At 43.2% G+C, this 21,029-nt stretch overlaps 1 protein-coding gene across 4 annotated transcripts in view; it reads left to right on the forward strand.

Moving 5' to 3' along the window:
- Window positions 1-21,029, forward strand: part of ryk (receptor like tyrosine kinase) — a 359,220-nt gene that overhangs the window by 259,793 nt on the left and 78,398 nt on the right. For all 4 annotated transcript variants that reach the window (XM_078563543.1, XM_078563545.1, XM_078563544.1 and 1 more), the window contains one exon: window positions 9,198-9,330. In XM_078563543.1, coding sequence (XP_078419669.1) covers window positions 9,198-9,330 — 133 coding nt within the window. The remainder of the gene's footprint in view (window positions 1-9,197; window positions 9,331-21,029) is intronic.

Raw genomic sequence — 21,029 nt, forward strand, 5'->3', positions numbered from 1 at the left:
TTAGGGTTTGAGAATGGCTATGGTGGAGGAAGATTCATTTGAAGCATTCAAAAGGGAATTGGACTGTTAGCTGAAAAGAAAGATTATGCAGGGTTACAGGGAGAAGGCCAGGAATGGTACTGCTTGAGTTGCTCATTCGCAGAGCCGGTGCAGACACAATGGACCAAATGGCCTCCTTCTGCGCTATACCAGTTCTGTGAATAAAAATTTTTCACCTTGTTTTACAGTGCCTCCATGGCATTTCCCCTCTTTGGATATGTAACCTCTTCCAGCCCTATGATCTAGAGATATTTGTGCACCTCCAATTCTGGCCACTTGCGCATGTCCAATTTTCAACTCTGCCATCAATTTTCGGCCATGCCTTTAGCTACCCAGACCCTAACTTCTGGAATTCCCTCCTAATCCTCTTCACTCTCTCTCTCTCTTTCTCTCTCTCTCTCCCTCTCTCGCTTCCTATTAAGACAGTCCTTAAAATCTGCCTCTAACCAACTGCCCTAATAGCTCTTGCTCTGGTTTGGTTTCAAATTTTGTTTGATAATTGTTCTGTGAAACATCATAGAAACCTTTCCTTTGTTAAGATGCTATGTACCTGCAAGTTGTTGGTATGGTGAAGGAAGGAAAATTATCCTGATTTAATTTGAGCAATAGTGCATTGTAATTCCAAAAAGCCATCTCGTAGACATTCCACAAATTCCTTTTCTTGGGATACACTACCAACCTGATTTTCCCAGTCTACCTGCATATTGAAATCCCCCATGATCACTGTAACCTTGCCTTTCTTACACGCCTTTTCTATCTCCTGGTGTATCTTGTGCCCCACATCCTGACTACTGTTTGGAGGCCTGTACATAACTCCCATTATGGTTTTTTTACATTTGCGGTTCCTCAACTCTACCCACACAGATTCTACATCATCTGTCCCTACGTCATTTCTTGCTATCGATTTAATTTCATTTCTTACTAACAAAGCAACCCCACCACCTCTGCCAACCTGCCTATCTTTTCGATAGGATGTATATCCAGGGATATTTAGCTCCCAGTCCTGATCCCCTTGCAGCCATGTCTCCGCGATGCCCACCACATCATACTTGCCAATTTCAATCTGCGCCACAAGCTCATTTACCTTATTTCGTATACTGCGTGCATTCAGATACAACACCTCCAGTCCTGTATTTCCCTTCTCATTGTTGTCCCTTTATCTGATGTGCTTGACGTTAGATTCCTAGCCCTTTCCAAACACTCTGTCCTATTTTGTGTTCTGGAGACTTTAATAGCCTCTCCTGGGCTCTCTTTTCAGTTTTTTCATAATTTTCCATGAAGTTGAATCCACCCCCACCACATGCTAACCTGCTGCTTTGTTTGCCATTAGTCATACTTCTTGGAGTTTTACCCTTCCCTTCCCCCACACTTTCTAGTTTAAAGTCCTGTTGGCCACCCGATTTACCCTTTTCGCTAGAACATTGGTCCCAGATCGGTTCAGGTGGAGACCATCCCAACGGTACAGATCCCTCCTGTTCCAATACTGATGCCAGTGCCCCACGAAATTCCTCTTTCCCGCACCACCCCTTTAGCCTAGTGTTTACTTCCCTTATTCTTGCGTCCCTATGCCAATTTGCACGTGGCTCAGGTAGTAATCCGGAGATTATAACCCTTGAGGACCTGTTCTTTAATTTAGTTCCTAATTCCTGATAATCCCAAAACAGGTCCTCTTTCCTAGTCTTACCTATGTTATTTGGAGCAGCTTGTGGTGGAACCCACTAGGGAACAGGCAATTCTAGATTTAGTGATGTGTAATGAGGCAGATTTGATAAGGGAGCTTAAGGTGAAGGAACCCTTAGGAGGAAGTGACTGTAATATGATAGAATTTACCCTGCAATTTGAGAGGAAAAAGCTGGAATCAGATGTAACGGTATTACAGTTGAATAAAGGCAACTACAGAGGCATGAGGGAGGAGCTGGCCAGAATTGGCTGGGAGATGAGCCTAGCAGGAAAGATAGTAGAACAGCAATGGCAGGAGTTTCTGGGAGTAATTTGGGAGACACAGCAAAAATTCATCCCTAGGAAGAAGAAGCATACTAAAGGGAGGACGAGGCAACCAGGGACAGCATAAAAGCTAAAGAGAAAGCATACAATGCGGCGAAGAGCAGTGGGAAACCAGGGGATTGGGAAGCCTACAAAGACCAACAGAGGACAATTAAAAAAGAAATAAAGAGGGAGAAGATTAAATATGAGGGTAAACTAGCCAGTAATATAAAAGAAGATTGCAAGAGTTTTTTTAGATATATAAAGGGTAAGAGAGAGGCAAAAGTGGACATTGGGCCGCTGGAAAATGACACTGGAGAAGTAGTAGTGGGGAACAAAGAAATGGCGGGGGAAGTGAATAAGTACTTTGCGTCAGTCTTCACAGTGGAAGACACGAGTAACACCCCCAAAGTTCAAGAGAGTCGGGGGGGCAGAGGTGAGTATGGTGGCCATTACCAAGGAGAAGGTGCTAGGAAATCTGTAAGGTCTAAAGGTGGATAAATCACCTGGACCAGATGGATTACACCCCAGAGTTCTGAAGGAGATAGCTGAAGAGATAGTGGAGGCGTTAGTGGTGATTTTTCAGGAATCACTGGAGTCAGGGAGGGTCCCAGAGGACTGGAAAATCACTAATGTAACCCCCCTGTTTAAGAAGGGAGTGAGGCAAAAGACAGGAAATTACAGGCCGATTAGCCTGACCTCAGTCGTTGGTAAGATTTTAGAGTCCATTATTAAGGATGAGATTTCAGAATACTTGGAAGTGCATGGTAAAATAGGGCAAAGTCAGCATGGTTTCATCAAGGGGAGGTCATGCCTGACAAATCTGTTAGAATTCTTTGAGGAGGTAACGAGTAGGTTAGACAAAGGAGAGCCAATGGATGTTGTCGACTTGGACTTCCAGAAGGCCTTCGACATGGTGCTGCACAGGAGGCTGCTCAGTAAGATAAGAGCCCATGGTGTTAGAGGCAAGGTACTAGCATGGATAGAAGATTGGCTGTCTGGCAGGAGGCAGAGAGTGGGGATAAGGGGGTCCTTCTCAGGATGGCGGCCGGTGACTAGTGGAGTTCCACAGGGGTCAGTGTTGGGACCACAGCTTTTCACTTTATACATTAATGATCTAGATGAAAGAACTGAGGGCATCCTGGCTAAATTTGCAGATGATACAAAGATAGGTGGAGGGTCAGATAATATTGAGGAGGCGGGGAGGCTGCAGAAGGATTTGGACAGGTTAGGAGAATGGGCAAAGAAGTGGCAGATGGAATACAACATGGGGAAGTGTGAGATCATGCACTTTGGTAGGAAGAATAGAGGCATAGACTATTTTCTAAATGGGGAGAGAATTCAGAAATCTGGAGTGCAAAGGGACTTGGGAGTCCTAGTCCAGGATTCTCTTAAGGTTAACTTGCAAGTTGAGTCGGTAGTTAGGAAGGCAAATGCAATGTTGGCATTTATTTCGAGAGGACTAGAACATAAAAGCAGGGGTGTGCTGCTGAGGCTTTATAAGGCTCTGGTCAGACCCCATTTAGAATATTGTGAGCAATTTTGGGCCCCGTATCTCAGGAAGGATGTTCTGGCCCTGGAGAGGGTCCAGAGGAGGTTCACGAGAACGATCCCAGGAATGAAAGGCTTAACATATGAGGAACGTTTGAGGACTCTGGGTCTGTACTCGATGGAGTTTTGAAGAATGAGGGGGGATCTGATTGAAACTTACAGAATACTGAAAGGCCTGGATAGAGTGGACGTGGGGAAGATGTTTCCATTAGTAGGAGAGACTAGGACCTGAGGGCACAGCCTCAGAGTAAAGGGAAAACTTTTTAGAACAGAGATGAGGAGAAACTTCTTTAGCCAGAGAGTGGTGAATCTATGGAATTCATTGCCACAGAAGGCTGTGGAGGCCAGGTCATTGAGTGTATTTAAGACCGAGATAGATAGGTTCTTGATTGGTAAGGGGATCAAAGGTTACGGGGAGAAGGCAGGAGAATGGGGTTGAGAAACTTATCAGCCATGATTGAATGACGGAGCAGACTGGATGGGCCGAATGGCCTAATTTCTGCTCCTATGTCTTATGGTCTTGTGGTAATTCAACAGAAATGGTGTTTTCAAAGCCATGACCAGTGGCCCTTGTTTTAACCGGTTTTCTCTCCATCTGTTTATCCCCAATTCAAAAATCTAGTGTAGTGCAGCATCGCTGTGATTACAAACTACTACCACTGCTAATAGTACACCTTGTTCTCTAGCAGAGATGATACTGAGGTTTTTGAATAACTGGTAGCGATAATAAAAGGATTTTATAGCCATGTCAAGAGACACAGGACCATTAAAGATCACGTCAGGCCCTTGGGAAATTGCTCAGACAGATTTGAATGGTTTGCCAAGTGTGACAAGTCTGAAAAGTTTTTGCATCAGTTTTCACTATTCGTTTTCCACGAATAATAATTTTCCAGTTTTTGGTGCAAAAATCAGAGTAAATGAGGATATCATCTTAGAGTTAGGAATCTCAAAAAGCCTGGTGCTCTGGTCCTGAGATAACCATCCAAGGATTTTTAAAGGCATCATTGCTGTGTAGGACAGGCTCATTTCTTATCCGTCACCTTTGTTGTTACATTTGTATGCAAAATTGCTTTTGCAGTTTAGCACAATTAATGTCTTTAACTTCTTGGGTCCTAATTGTTGGCCAAGGACTTAATACAAAGAGAAGAGCCAGCAATAGAGTACACATTCCACATCATTAACATAAGAACATACTTTCCTTTAACAGGCATTTTTTTGAGATGTTCCAGAGCACTTCATGGTAACTGAGTTGCTTGTGAGATGCAATCATAGTTGTTCGGTAGGGAAACATGAGATATAATTAGCACACAACGTTTCACAAATGAATGAAAGGGCGTTCATCTGTTTTTGATCACTTTGGTTGTGAAAGGAATGTTACTCTGGACACTTCAGAAGCTTCTTGCTTTTCCAGTCATACCATGAGATCCTTCTACCTCTCCATCCGCCTGAACAGTGAGGTGGTTCTTGGTTTAACCTGTCACCCAAGTGACAATTTCATAATCATATCCCTGCTGCACTGAAGTGCTAGTTTAGATTATGTGGTACATTTCAGTCCTTGGCTCTTGCGTGGTAATCTGGCAGAATGGGTCACCAGGTGCCATTTCATTCTGTTAAGTAGAAAGGAATGAAAAACCAGGCAGGTTCAAATGAGTGGGCAAAGCACTGCCAGATTCTTGCCTAGGTGAGAAACACAGACATTGTTCAGTTGCTTAAATCCTTAACTGTGTCGAGATTAATGTAATTCTAGAGCTGCTGTGAAGGTTTTTTTATATATTCATTCATGGGATGTGGGCTTCGCTGGCTGGGCCAGGATTTATTGCCAATCCCGAGTTGCCCTTGAGAAGGTGGTGGTGAGCTGCCTTCTTGAACCGCTGTAGTCCCTGTGGTGTAGGAACACCCACAGTGCTGTTAGGAAGGGAATTCCAGGATTTTGACCCAGCGACAGTGAAGGAACGGCGATATATTTCCAAGTCAGGATGGTGAGCGGCTTGGAGGGGAACTTCCAGGTGGTGGTGTTCCCATTTATCTGCTGCCCTTGTCCTTCTAGATGGTAGTGGTTGTGGGTTTGGAAGGTGCTGGCATAGGAGGTTTGGTGAATTCCTGCGGTGCATCTTGTAGATGGTGCACACTGCTGCTACTGTGTGTTGGTAGTGAAGGGTGTGAATGTTTGTGCATGTGGTGCCAATCAAGTGGGCTGCTTTATCCTGGATGGTGCCAAGCTTCTTGAGTGTTGTGGAAGCTGCACTCATCCAGGCAAGTGGGGAGTATTCCATCACACTCCTGACTTGTGCCTTGTAGATGGTGGACAGGCTTTGAGGTGGGTTACTCGTCGCACGATTCCTAGCCTCTGACCTGCTCTAGTCCAGTTCAGTTTCTGGTCAATGATAACCCCACAGGATGTTGATAGTGGGGGATTCAGTGATAATAATGCCATTGAACATCAAGGGGCGATGGTTGGATTCTCTCTTGTTGGAGATGATCATTGCCTGACACTTGTGTGGTGCGAACGTTACTTGCGACTTATCAGCCCAAGCCTCGATATTGTCCACGTCTTGCTGCATTTGGACATAAACTGCTTCAGCATCTGAGGGGTCACAAATGGTGCTGAACACTGCAATCATCAGCAAACATCCCCACTTCTGACCTTATGATGGAAGGAAGGTCATTGATGAAGCAGCTGAAAGTGGTTGTGCCAAGGATACTACCCTGAGGAACTCCTGCAGTGATGTCCTGGAACTGAGATGACTGACCTACAACAACCACAACCATCTTCCTTTGTGCTCGGTATGATTCTAACCAGTGGAGAGATTTCCCCCGATTTCCATTGACTCCAGTTTTGCTAGGGCTCCTTGATGCCACACTCCGTCAAATGCTGCTTTGATGTCAAGGGCCGTCGCTCTCACCTCACTTTGGGAGTTCAGCTCTTTTGTCCATGTTTGCAAAAGCTAGATGTTTGCCTGTGAAATGCTCTTGGACTTTTGAATTCTTATTTGCATAAGTTGTTTGAAAAATGTGCTCAATTTTTTTAATGGAAATATTAAATGGCAGCAAACAACTATGTTGCTTAAAGAGTGAAAACTGAGGAAACCTTTTCAATTTATTGTTTCAGTAAAAACCATCGAAATTGGCACAATAGGCTATATAACCTTCTTCTCAAATTGAACTCAGTTTAAATCTATCCCAAATCATAAATCTATCTCTGTGGCTACAGAGATAATGGAGACTGATTACCACCTCAGCAGAAACCATCACTGTTAAGTTATATCTCAGGATGTGGAACTGATCTGAGTTGAAAGAAAGCAGATTCTGGGCGAAAGGCATGTTAGTTTTTCTTTTCCAGGAATACACAAGAAATAGGGCTAAAAAGCCAGCTTACAAACCTGGTCTATATGTGCTAGTTCTGGTGTGCTAGTGAAGGTCACAGCTGAAGAACATAACTAGGCATCCTTGGAGCTTCCAGGTAAAAAAAAGTATTTCTCTGTTGCTGGAGGCAAGTCACAAGTCAGCAAAGCCACAGTCAAAAGTAAACAGGACAACTCCTTCAGCTCACCTGCAGACCCAAGTGTCTCCAAACCAACTGCTCAACTGCCAAAGTCAGCTCTACCGGAATCACCCAACTTCACAGCTGCAACATTTCACCATCTACTCCTCATGGACAAACCAAAGACTGATTTGTACATTTTTTTAACTTTTATTTTTGGACTCAACTTTTCATTTCTAATGTGTATGTGTGTTGCGTTTTTATTATTTTTTCTAATTTTTTATGTATCTAATGTATCTAATAAACTTTTTCTTTGATTTAAGAAAGTCTGGTTAAATTGGCTCCTTCTAAAACATAAATACATTTGGACTGGGAAAAGATATCCACGAGGGAAGGGACCCTTTTTAAATCTACCTTGTTGCAACCAATGGAGGGGTTTGAATAAAGAAGGGGAGCCAGTTCATCACCCTGGAGTGTAACAATTGGGTTATCTCACCCAAGACCATAAATTGGGGGATGTCACCTGGGGACCGGTCATAGCAATATGCACTGAGGATCTTCAGATAGGCAATCTTATAAACCCTGTACGAAAGTAACAGGAGTAGGCCCTTTAGCCTTTTGAGCCTCTTTTGCTATTCAATGAGATCATGACTGATCTGCGACTTAAATTCAGAGGGTGGGGAAGGGGTGGTGTAGTGGTATTGTCACTGGACTGGTAATCCAGAGACCCAGGGTAATGGTCTGGGGACCCAGGTTCGAATCCCACCATGGCAGATATAAATCTGGAATTAAAAGTCTAATGATGACCATGAAACCATTGTCATTGTCGGAAAAACCCATCTGACTCACTAATCTGCCATCCTTACCCGGTCTGGCCTACATGGGACTCCAGACCCACTGCAATGTGGTTGGCTCTTAAATGCCCACTTTGGCCACCTTTTCAAAACATTCAATTAGATTCATCAGACATGAATTATCCAGGATAAATCCATGCCAACTCTCTCTTATCAGCCAAACATTTTCAAGGTGTTCAGTCATGCTATTCTTCATTATACACCCTAGCTATTTCCCGACAACAAATGTTTAGCTAGCTGATCTGCAATTTTCTGGTTTTGTTCTTTCACCTTTGTTAAAAAGCTGAGTGACATGCACAATTTTCCAATCTAAACAATGGTTCCCAAAACCTGCAAGCTTTGAAAGATTATAGTTAGAGCATCTGCAATTTTTTCCACCTTTTAAAAGCCTGGGATGAAAACTATTTGCTCCTGGGGATTTGTCACTCTTTAGTGCCATTAATTTCCTCATTAAAGTTATCTTGCTTATGTTAATTTTGTTGAGGCCCTGTCCCTGATTCAATAACAGTTTCATTGTTGACTCCCTTTACCGTCTCCTCTTAGTCAATCAAAGCATGCAATACATCCGACTGAATCAGTTTGATTCTGCCATTTGTTCTCCTCTGTTTTGCCAAATAATTGTTTTGGTGGTGATGTGTCACAGCTCACTCGGAGTTCTGAGTTGCTGCGGTAACATGCACTTTTACATGCATGTTGTAGTCTGGTACTAGTGATGGTAGATCCAACTTTCTTTCCATCAAATGGCTGCCCAGGAATCTCTCCTGCTCTTGCCCTCTGCCATTAATGTGTATTGGAAGGATTTATAAGTTGATATTCAATCTGTTTGGCCACTTTATGAATACACTTTCCTTGGCCATCAAGTCCCATCAAGAACCTGGAGTTTCTGGCTCAGAGGCAAGAATGCTACCCACTGCACCACAAGACCACCTCAGCTGTTTTGGTAGACTAATGTAATTTTGTACTTCAGAACGACCTGAGAAACCTGGGTTCATTTTGACCTAGAGGAGCTCGGCAATATGCCATGAATGCTAAGAACAATGTTTAGATTACATTCCTCCACTGGCATTCTGACTTGACTTCTTCGTATATGGAATTATAAATTTGAACCTTCTAAGTGATTTAGGACTATTTGTCACTAATCATGGAGAAACATGTCCAATGTTATGGGGCTGTAACTGTTGTTTACCTGTTGCATGAGTCGATGCCTACAGTATGCTGGTTTGGAAAATAGAAAGGATTAAAAAGATGATGTTTGCTGGTGACTGATATTTTGCTATTTTTCTGACCAGAAACCTGCTTCCCATCAATCATGTTTGCGTAGAGGATGGGGAGAGGCCTATGGTACTGCTGCCGTACATGAATTGGGGAAATCTGAAACTCTTCCTTCGACAGTGCAAGCTTGCTGAGGCCAACAATCCCCAGGTAACTGCTGAGCAATAGCACTATTTTGTACATTTCCTAGTTACTACCATTAAATGTTGGACCTAACATAGCATCTAGTATCTGTTACCTCTGAATGTAAATACTTAGTGTTCATTGAAGAATACAGCCAATTGTGCTTGTGCCGACTCTTTGAAAGAGCTGTCCAATTGGTTCCACTCTCTTGATTTTTCACCATAGCTCGGCGCTGTTTTCCTTTTCAGGTATTTATCCAATTTGCTTTTTACAGGTAATGTTGAATCTGATTTCAGCAATGTGTTCTAGATTACCACAATTTGCTGTCTAAAAGATCTTTTCATCTTCTTTCTGGTCTTTTCTAATTATCTTAAATCTGTGTCCTCTAGTTCCCAACACTTCTGCACTGGAAACAGTTTATCTCTGTTTACCCTAACAGACACTTCATAATTTTGAACGCCTCTCTTAAAACTTCCCTTAATCTTCTCTGCTGAAAAGAGAACAGTCTCAGCTTCTCCAATCTCTCAGTCCCTTATCCTGGCACCATTCTAATGAATGAACCCTCACCCAAGGCCTAACATTCTTCCTAAAGTGTGGTGGCCTGGATTGAATACAATACTCCCGTAAAGCCCCACCAATGATATGTAAAGATTTAGTGAACTTGGTGCTTTTGTACTCTGTCTCTATCTTATAAAGCCAAAGATTACATGTGTTTTTTTAGCAGCCTTCTCTACATGTCCTACCACCTTCAAAGGTTTATGTAAGTGAACCTGGGAGTTCTATTCCTCCACCCAACTTAAAATTGTATCATCTAATTTATATCCTTTATTTGTCTTGCCATATTGAATTCAAAATTTTCTTTGCTATTTTGATGACCTTTTTATAATCCAAGCATGATGCATGACAGAATCATACAACAGTACAGTGACTATGGAGGCTATTGTGACTATTTTTAGGCCCATCGAGTCTGCACCAGTTCTTTTGAAGAATAATCCAGTTAGTCCTATACCCCAGCCCTTCTCCCCTATTCCTGTAATTTTTTTCTTCTTCAAATATTTGTCTAATTCCCTTTTGAAGACTGCAATCGAATGCGTTTCCACCACTCTATCAGACAATGGATTCCAAATCATCAACCATTCGCTGCATTAGAAGTTTTTCCTTACGTAGCCTCTAGTTCTTTTGCTGATTTACTTAAATCTGTACCACCAAGTTATTGATAGTTCAGCCATTGGGAGCAGTTTCTCTTTATTTACTCCATCTAAACCCGTCGTGATTTTAAACACCTCCAACAAAGGGGAGCAAGCACAGCTTCCCTACTCCATCCGTGTATCATTGAGTATGGTTACAGCGCAGAAAGAGGTCATTCGACTGTGTTGCTCTAAGGAGAGCTGGTATAGAGCCAGTGGGCTGAAGGGCTGCCTCCTGTGCTGTAATGGATCTAGGGTATTTAACAACCATTGTTTCTCTTATGTCTACCAAATTGCATCACCTCACACTTCACTGCATTGAATTTTGTCTGCCATGTATCCACCCATTCCACCAACCTTTTTAACCCTATCTTAACTTTTATTTTTGAAGCTGTCTTAATTCTGTGCCATTTTCTATCAGGTCCTTAAAAACAAAACTGTCTTTTCCTATTAGTTGCCTGGTCATCTCGCTGAACCAGGCAGGAGTCGACCTCATGGCCAAACTTTTAGTTACCCATCTCAATTGACTAATGTTTGTCTGATCAAATGGGAACATGAGTCGACTATTCAGCCCATCGAGCCTGCTCCACCATTCAATAAAATCATGGCTGATCATCCACTTGAATACCTTTTTCCCACACTATCCCCATATCCTTTCCTATCATTGATATTTATAAATCTGTCAATCTCTACTTTAAACATACTCAATGACTGAACTTCCATAGCCCTCTACGGTAGTGAATTCCAAAGATTCACAACCCCCTGAATAAAAAGAATTCTCCTCATCTCGGTCCTAAGTGGCTTTTCCTTTATTTTGAAATTGTGTCCCCTGGTTCTAGACTCCCCAACCAGGGGAAACGCCTTGCCTGCGTCTAGCCTGTCTATCCCTTTAAATATTTTGCAGGTTTCATTGAGATCACCTCTCACTCTTCGAAATTCTATAGAATAGAGGCCCAGTTTCCCCAATCGCCATAGGACAGTCCTCCCATCCCGGGAACAGATCTGGTGAACCTTCGTTGCGCACCATCTATGGCAATAATATCTTTCCTAAGCTAAGCGGACCAAAACTACACATAGAACTCCAGGTGCAGTCTAACTGAGGTTCTATACAATTGAAGCAAGACTTTGCTGCTCATGTGCTCAAATCCTCTTGCAATAAAGGCTAACATACCATTAGCCTTCCTAATTGCTTCCTATACCTGCATGTTAGCTTTCAGTGACTTATTCACGAGGACACCAGGTTCCTTTGTGCATCTACTCTTTCTAATCTCTCATCATCACACCTTAGTGAAGTGCCTTGGCATATTTCTCCATTTTTAACAGGGCAATATAAATGCACTTTAATGTATCTCTTCTGTTAAGAAATGCATTCAGAGATTGAAGGTGCACACAATTGTTTGCATAATTGTCAAAATGTGGTGCTCTGAAGCTCTAAGTACTTTGCTAGTTCAATAGCCAGTGCTTCAAATCAGAATGACAAATTTAGCCTGCTCTAAGTAAATTGGAAAATATCAAGTAAAACAAGCAAAGCAGCCCCTGTGAGCTGAACAGCGGAGGAGATGTGTTGGAGGGAAGTGGTGTGCTCAGCTGTATCAAAGGCTTCAGAGAGCAGAGAAAGGTAGAGCACCTTGGATATAAGTACACAGACTATAATTTGATTAGGAGTGCTAAAAAAGACACTGCCTCTCCACTTGAGGGAAATTTGCACAAAGTTCCTTGGCATCCAAATTACCCGCAAAAAATCTTGCATTGTGATCTCAAAGTCTGATGCTCTCGGGCCCTAGGGCATGTTCCTTGCATTGTAGGATTGGGCATTTGAATCTTCAGAGTATTGGCAATCATATAATTAGGGCAGTAGAGAGGGCTTTAACCTAAATGTAAACTAAACAGTGGGGGAAGGAGGGTTCACATGAGGGGAGATTTGGAAAGTTAAAGAGAAAGGACAAGGCAGTTAGTGCAGGGTAGCAATATGGGTAATGATAACCAGCATTTGTAACAAAATTGGAGAATTAATAGCACAAATAGAAATAAAGGAGTGTGATGTGATAGCTATTACAGAGACATGGTTGCAAGGAGACTGAGGCTGGGACCTGAAATTCAAGACATTTTGGAAGGAAAGAAGGATTGGAAAAGGAGATGGGGTCTCTCTGTTAATAAAGAATGAGATCAATCCAGTAGTGAGAAATGATAATGATTCAGAAGATCAAGATATAAAATCAGTTTGGGTGGAGATGAGAAATTGAGAATGAGAAAAAGAAAAGTAGTTACTGTGAGAGTAGAATACAGATCTCTTAACAGTAGCTACATAGGACAGAATATATGTGAAGAAATGATCGGGACTTGCAAGAAAAGGTACTGCAATAATCATGAGTGACTTTAATCTTCACATTGATTGGACAAGTCAGATTGGCACAGGTAGTCTGTAAGATGAGTTCATAGATTGTATTTGGGTTTCTTAGAAGAATACATTGTAGAAATTAGCAGGGACCAGGCTGTTTTGAACCTGGCAATGTATAATGAGACAGAATTAATTGATGACCTCAAAATAAAGGATCCTCTAGGCAAGAGTGATCATAATATGGCAGAATTTTGCATTCAGTTTGAGATTGAGAAATGTGGGCCCATAACTAGTGTCTTAACCTTTAAAGACAATTACTATGATATGAAGACAGAGTTTGCTAAAGTGGACTGGGTAAATAGGCTAAGAGGGAAGATGAAAGCAGTGGCTGCCATTTAAGGAGCTATTTTCATAACTCTGTATTAAGAAGACTGACTCTACCAGAAGGATGCACCATCCGTGGCTAACTAAGGAAGTTAAGCATGTTATCAAATTCAAAGAAAATGCATGCGATGCTGTGAGAATTAGTGATATGCCAGAAGATTGGGAAAATTTTAGAAACCAGCAAAGGATGTCTGAAAAAATAGAGAGAGAAATTGGAGTATGAGAGAAAACTAGCGTGAAATATATACAGACAGTAAAAGCTTTGACATGTATATAAAAAGCAAAAGGCTGGCTAAAGTGAGCATTAGAGTGAGGCTGGGGAATTAATAATGGGAAATAAGGAAATGACAAGAGTCTTCTTCACAGTGGGAGACACAAAAAGCATGCTAAGAATATTAGAAAATCAAGAGGCAAAAGGGTGGGGACCTTAAAACAATCAGTATCACTCGAAAAAAAAGTAACAGGAATACTCATGGAACTTAAGGCTGCCAGATGGCCTCCATTCTAGGGCCTTAAAAGAAGTGGCTAAAGAGATAGTGATGCATTGGTTGTAACCTTCCAAAATTCTCTAGATTCTAGAAAAGCCCCAGTAGATTGGAAAGCTACAAATGTAACACTTCTGTTCACAAAAAGGAGGCAGAAATCTGGAAACGACAAGCCACTTAGCCTAAGTCCTAGAATCCATTAATAAAGAGGTAGCAGGAGGACATTTAGAAGCTCGTAATACAATGAGGCAGAGTCAATGTGGTTTGTGAAAAGGAAATTGTGTTTGACAAATTTACTAGAGTTCTTTAAGGGTGTAACAAACAGGATGGCTTAAGGGGAATCAATAGGAGTAGTATATTTGGATTCCCAAAAGGTATTTGATAAAGTGCCACATAAAAGGTTAATGCAAAATATAAAAGCTAATGGTGTTGGGGTTCATATACTAGCATGGATAGAGAACTGGCTAACTAACAGAAAACAGATTTGGAATAAATGAGTCATTTTCAGGTTGGCAAACTGTACTTAGTGGAATGCCACAGGGATCAGTGCTGAGGCCTCAACTATGGTAATGACTTGGATGAAGGGGATAACTGTATTGTAGCCAAATTTTCTGATGATACAAAGATAGATAGGAAAGAAAGCTGTAGGGAGAATACCAAGAGTGTGCAAAGGGATTTAGATAGATCAGGTGAGTGGGCAAAAAATTGAGAGATGGAGTATAATGTGATAAAATATGAGGTTGTCCACTTTGGCAGGAAGAATAGAAAAGTAGAATATTATTGAAATGGAGAGAGACTACAGAATGCTGTGGTACAGAGGGATCTAGGTGTCCTACATGAATCACAAAACGTTAGCATGCAGGTACAAGTAATTAGGAAGGCAAATAGAATGTTGGCCTTTATTGCAAGGGGGAAGTGGAATAAATAAGTAGGGAAGCCTTGCTACAATTGTACAGGGCATTGTACAGCTTTGATCTCCCTACTTAAGGAGGGATATGCTTGCATTGAAAGCAGTTCAAAGAAGATTCACTAGACAGATCCCTAGGGTGAGGGGTTTTTCTTATGGGGATATGTTGAGCAGGCTGGGCCTATACTTGAGTTGAGAAAAATGAGAGGTGAACTTATTGAAATACAAAAGATTCTAAGAAGGCTTGACAGGATAGATGATAAGAGGGGGTTTCCTCTCGTGGGGGAGTCTAGAACTAGAAATCACAGTTTAAAAATAAGGGTTCTCCCATTTAAGATGAGGTGAGGAGGAATTTCTTCTCAGGTTCATTAATCTTTAGAATCCTTTCCCAGAGAGCAGTGGCAGCTAAGCAATCGAATATCCTCAAGGCTGAGTTAGACAGATTTTTGATTGTCTAAGGGAGTCAAGGGTGATGGGGGGCGGACAAGAAATTGAAGTTAACCCACAATCAGATCAACCTTGATCTTATTGAATGGAGGAGTAGGTTTGAGGGGCAGAATGGCCTCCTCATGCTCCTAGTTCTTATGTTCTTGCCATGACTTTATTCACGCAGCTGTTCTTGCTTTCCTTTGAAATATTTCACTGCTTTTTTTTCAACAGTGGCTCACTTCACCTTGAAGATGTACAGGAGGTGAAGGCAGGTCCCACTCTGTCCTGATCTTTCTCACTGATCAGAGCTATAGAGGCGATGAAATTGTCTCGCACTGATAACGGTAGTTGCAGGAGATGCCACTTAGTAAGTTGAAACACTTTGGTAGGGTGAATGACAGAAATTATGGAATGTGGCTGACTTGGTTGGTTGTCTTGACTACTTTGACAAATTAGGTTTAAACTGTTAGTTTTACGGTTGAAGATGCGTTATTGAGATTTATTCTCCTCATGTAGAGAATGATAGAAATTTAGATATAGACTAGACTATTCAGCCCTTTGTGCTTGCACTGATGCCAGCTGTTAAAACACAAATGGCAAGCCAAGCAAGAGAGCTATGGAGGGAAGAAGTGGAGTTTCAAGAAGAACTTATTAAGCTTTACACTAGATGGCACTATTGGAATTCTTCCATGTAAGCTGTGAATTGGTCACTCGTCTACATTGTAACTGCCATAATAGTGTTGTTCATTTCTGCCAATTTTAAGACAGAGATGTAGGTAACAACAAAATTGATGTGTGAATGGAAGAGAGCACTCTGTCACATATTAAGAAACAGGAGTATTATATGATAACCACAGCTGGGAGTTCTTAGTTACACTCAGTTGGAGACAGAACTGACAGACCAAATGTTATCTTCACCAAAAGCAGATTGATATTCAAACCTATAGCATTATAACAATTGTTGTTCTTGCACTCTTTATTGCTTCTTATGCTGGGGTGAATGAAAGGTAGATTGCATTAGAGAATTATATGGAAAGTGTCACACTCCATACATATCCACCCATTCTGTACTAAAACTATGTTCCAAACTGCTGGAATGGTTATTAAACTAACATGAGGATTGAATTGCCAGATTAGCCAATACCATCTATCCACAGCTATATAGAACTATTTGTGTACCCACACTGCAAACTTCTTCCACAGCTTACTAATAATTTGCAGATTTCAGTGAGAATCATTCCCCTTCCTTGTGCATCCTGAACTAAATCTCTGGAAGCATAAAACATCCAGAAATATAAATCTGTCATGACATTGGTGCAATGGAGGGAAATCTGGCAAGAACCATTTGCCAAATATGCTGAAATCCAAGTGAACCAACTTAAACTCATACACAGAACAGCACATTTTTAAACATTCATTTCTGGAATGTGGGACACCCAGCATTTACTGCCCATTCCTAATTGCCCTTTGTGGTGGTGGTGTTGAGCTGCCTTCTTGAGCCGCTGCAGTCCTCGTGCACCCACAATGCTGTTAGGGAGGGAGTTCCAGGATTTTGACCCAGGGACAGTGAAGGAACGGCGGTATATTTCCAAACCAGGATGATGTGTGGCTTGGAGGGGAGCTTCCAGGTGGTGGTGTTCCCATGTATCTGCTGCCTTTGTCCTTCTAGATGGTAGCGGTCATAGGTTTGGAAGATGCTGTCTAAGGAGCCTTGGTGAGTTTGTGCAGTGCATCTTGTAGCTGGTACAGTTTGCTCCCATTGTGCATTGGTGGTGGAGGGAGTGAACATTTGTGGATTGGCTGCCAATCAAGCAGGCTGCTTTTTCTTGGATAATATCGAGCTTCTTGAGTGTTGTTGGGGCTGCACTCGTCCAGGCAGGTGGAGAGTATTCCATTGCACTCCTGACTTGTCCCTTGTAGATAGGGAACAGGCTATGGGGAGTCAGAAGGTGAGTTACTTGTTGCAGGATTCCTAGCCTCTGACCTGACCTTGTAGCCACAATATTTATATGGCTAGTCCAGTTCAGTTCCTGGTCAATGGTAACCCCCAGGATGTTAATAGTGGGGATTTTAGTGATGGTAAGGCCATTGACTGTCAAGGGACGATGGTTCGATTCTCTCTTGTTGGAGATGGTCATTGCCTGGCACTTGTGTGGCATGATTGTTACTTGCCACTTGTCAGCCCAAGCCTGGATATTGTCCAGGTCCTGCTGCTTTTAGACATGGATTGCTTTAGTATATGAGAAATCGCGAATGGTGCTGAACATTGTGCAATCATCAGCGAACATCCCCACTTCTGACCTTATGATGGAAGGAAGGTCATTGATGAAGCAGCTGAAGATGGTTGGGCCTAGGACACTACCCTGAGGAACTCCTGCAGTGATGTCCTGGAACTGAGATGACTGACCTCCAATAACCGCAACCATCTTCCTTTGTGCTGGATATGACCCCAGCCAGTGGACAGATTTCCCCCTGATTCCCAGTTTTGCTAGGGCTCCTTGATGCCACAATTGGCCAAATGCTGCCTTGATATCAAGGGCAGTCACTCTTACCTCACCTCTGGAGTTTAGCCCGTTTGCCCACATTTGAACCAAGGCTGTAATGAGGTCAGGAGCTGAATGACCCTCGCAGAACCCAAACTGGGCGGCAGTGAGCAGGTTGTTGCTAAGCAAGTGCCACTTGATAGCACTGTTGATGACCCCTTCCATCACTTTACTGATGATGGAGAGTAGACTGAAGGGGCGGTAATTGGCCGGGTTGGATTTGTCCTGCTTTCTGAGTACAGGAAGTACTTGGGCAATTTTCCACATTGCTGAGTAGATGCCAGTGTTGGAGCTGTACTGGAACAATTTGGCTAGGTGCACGGCAAGTTTTGGAGCATAGCCTTTGCACTATACAGTGTCTTCAGCCGTTTCTTGATATGACGTGGAGCGAATCGAATTGGCTGAAGACTGGTACCTGTGATGCTGGGGACCACCAGAGGAGGCCAAGGTGGATCATCCACTCGGCACTTCTGACTGAAGATTGTTGCAAATGCCTTATCTTTTGTACTGATGTGCTGGGCTCCCCCATCATTGAGGATGGGGATATTTGTGGAGCCACCTCTTCCTCCTCTAGTGAGTTGCTTAATTGTCCACCACCGTTCACGGCTGGATGTGGCAGGACTGCAGAGCTTAGATCTGATCCGTTGGTTGTGGAATCACTGAGCTCTGTCTTTCACTTGCTGCTTATGCTGTTTGGCATGCAAGCAGTCCTGTGTTATAGCTTCACCAGGTTAACTCCTCATTTTTAAGTGTGCCTGGTGCTGCTCCTGGCATGCCCTCCTATACTCTTCTTTGAACCAGAGTTGAAACCCTGGCTTGGTGGTAATGGTAGAGTGGGGGATATGCTGGGCCATGTGGTTACAGATTGTGGTTGAGTATAATTCTGCTGATGGCCCACAGCGATTCATGGATGCCCAGTCTTCAGTTGCTAGATCTGTTCGAAATCTATCCTATTTAGCATGGTAGTCGTGCCGCACAACACGATGGAGGGTATCCTCAATGTGAAGCCGGGACTTCATCTGCACAAGGACTATGCGATGGTCTCTCTTACCAACACCAACATGGACAGACGCATCTGCAGCAGGCAGGTTGCTGAAGATGAGGTCAAGTATGTTTTTCCCTCCTGTTGGTTCCCTCACCACCTGCCGCAGACCTAGTCTAGCAGCTATGTCCTCTAGGACTCGGCCAGCTCGATCTGTGGCGGTGCTACCGAGCCACTCTTGGTGATAGACACCCAGAGTACATTCTGCACTCTTGCCGCCCTCAGTGCTTCCTTCAAGTGGTGTTCAACATGGAGAGGCACTGATTCATGGGTGGTGGGGGAGTGGGTGCAGTACATGGTAACCAGGAAGTTTCCTTGCCCATATTTGACCTGATGCCATGAGCCTTTATGGGGTCCGGAGTCGACATTGAGGGCAACTCCCTCCCAACTGTATACCACTGTGCCGCCACCTCTGTTGGGTCTGTCCTGCTGGTGGGACAGGACGTACTCAGGGATGGTGATGGTGGTGTCTGGGACATTATCTGTGAGGTTTGATTCTGTGAGGATGACTATGTCAGGCTGTTACTTGACTAGTCTGTGAGGCAGCTCTCCCAATTTTGGCACTAGTCCCCAGATGTTAGTAAGGAGGACTTTGCAGGATCGACAGGGCTGAGTTTGCCATTGTCGTTTTCGGTGCCTAAGTTAATGCAGAGTGGTCTGTCCAGTTTCATCCCTTAAGGACCTCATAGCGGTTTGATGCATATACTCCACTGCTTTTGCCCTTGTTTGTCCGATGAAGATGAATAGTAGAGAAAAGGTTACCACTTTCTTACAAACCCTCTAGTGTTTCTGTATTCCAATCCATCCACTATGTTCAGTGACATAACGACCATGTCCAACATTTAGATTCTGTCAGGTCCCCTTTTGTGTGTTGCCACACCTCCTGGACAATCTAGGGTATGAAAGTGAATACCACTTTTGCTCCTTTCCTAGAAGTTTAGGACCCAGTGTTATGTCACTCTATCTGTATGGCAGCCCATGACAATTTGACCTGATAAAAAAGGGCCCAATGCTCTCATATCTAGGATTGCATGGACACACTTGCTGTAATCTTACCTTGTGATGTCATTTGTGCTCAACCACAAATTTGGTACAAAACGCTCTGAAATTCTTTCAGCTGGATAGACATTCCCAAATTATAACAGTAAGAAAAGGTTCTCTTTCAGTGGCCTATCACTACTTCACCTTTTTCTTTCTTCATCCCAAACATAACCAAAATAGAGCTTCTGTGCATATCATCTTCTGAAAGAGGCAGTGCTGTGTGTAGTGTTGTTCACACTAATAACAAGATTAAAAATCAAAATGTAAAGCTATTTTGTTGCATTCGAGCTTTTAATTTTTCTTCTGTGTATCTGGCTTTACTTTGAATAGTGACTTAAGAAAAGGCATTTTCAGTCACCGATCATTGTTTCTGACATCTTCAGGACTGAGGAGCCGGTGGAGGAGAGAAAAAGGGTGGGGGGGACAAGTGGGAGATGGGTGCAGAGCACCTGCAGGGGCAGGGAGTTGACAACTTACTCCAGAAATTACTTCCACCCAACACTCACAGCTACCTGTATTCTTGGTGCCGTTATATTGTTGGACTGTGCTCCTGAGCATACTGCTCGGAGCCACCTTAAATAAATCAGGGTAAATATTGGAGTAAGGCCAGGGCTATCAGCCCAGTTTTAGCATTCACCGTCATTGGGGCGGTAAGATCCTGGCCACTCAGCTGATCACTGAGTTAGGCAGGCTAACTGCACCCATGCCCCCTCTGGAGGCCATACTACCACCCCTCCTGATATGACCAGACCTTCCCCCTTCAACTTCTGACACCTTCTCCACCCCCCCCAATCCCCATTCGATGTCAGCACACTCTCTCTCCCACCATCACCCCACCCCCTCCCCACCATTATCCGACATAAGCCACCAACCCCCACCCCCACCCGATGTCCAACCCCCCACCCCAACCCCCTCTGATGCTGGTGTGCTGAATTCATTTGAAATATGTTTCATTTAAAAAAATACATGAGGAGAGAACGTGTGGTAACAGATTAAAGGGAATATTGTAACCTGGAGCTTCCACTCTGGGTGCAGTTGGATACAAATTGTGCCCATAACTGCGCTAGTTTTGAGAATTTTTTTCCCCTAAAATGTATTTGCATATCACTGAATATAAAGTCTGCCATTAACCACCATGTTCAAGTAGTATTTTACAGCGAGGGTATGTCTACGAGTGAGGCAGGTATGGAGATCCAGAAGGTAGCACTGGTCATATCAGGAGGGGTGGTATGGCCTCCGGGGGGAGGGGGGAGGGGGGTGGGGGGTGGCATGGGTTGTTAGCCTGCCCAGCTCAGTGATCAGCTGAGTGGCCAGGATCTTACCGCCCCAATGACGGTGAATGCTGAAGCTGAGCTAATAGCCCTGGCCTT

This window comes from Cetorhinus maximus, chromosome 19 (assembly GCF_964194155.1).
Source record: "Cetorhinus maximus chromosome 19, sCetMax3.hap1.1, whole genome shotgun sequence".
Lineage (NCBI taxonomy): Eukaryota > Metazoa > Chordata > Chondrichthyes > Lamniformes > Cetorhinidae > Cetorhinus > Cetorhinus maximus.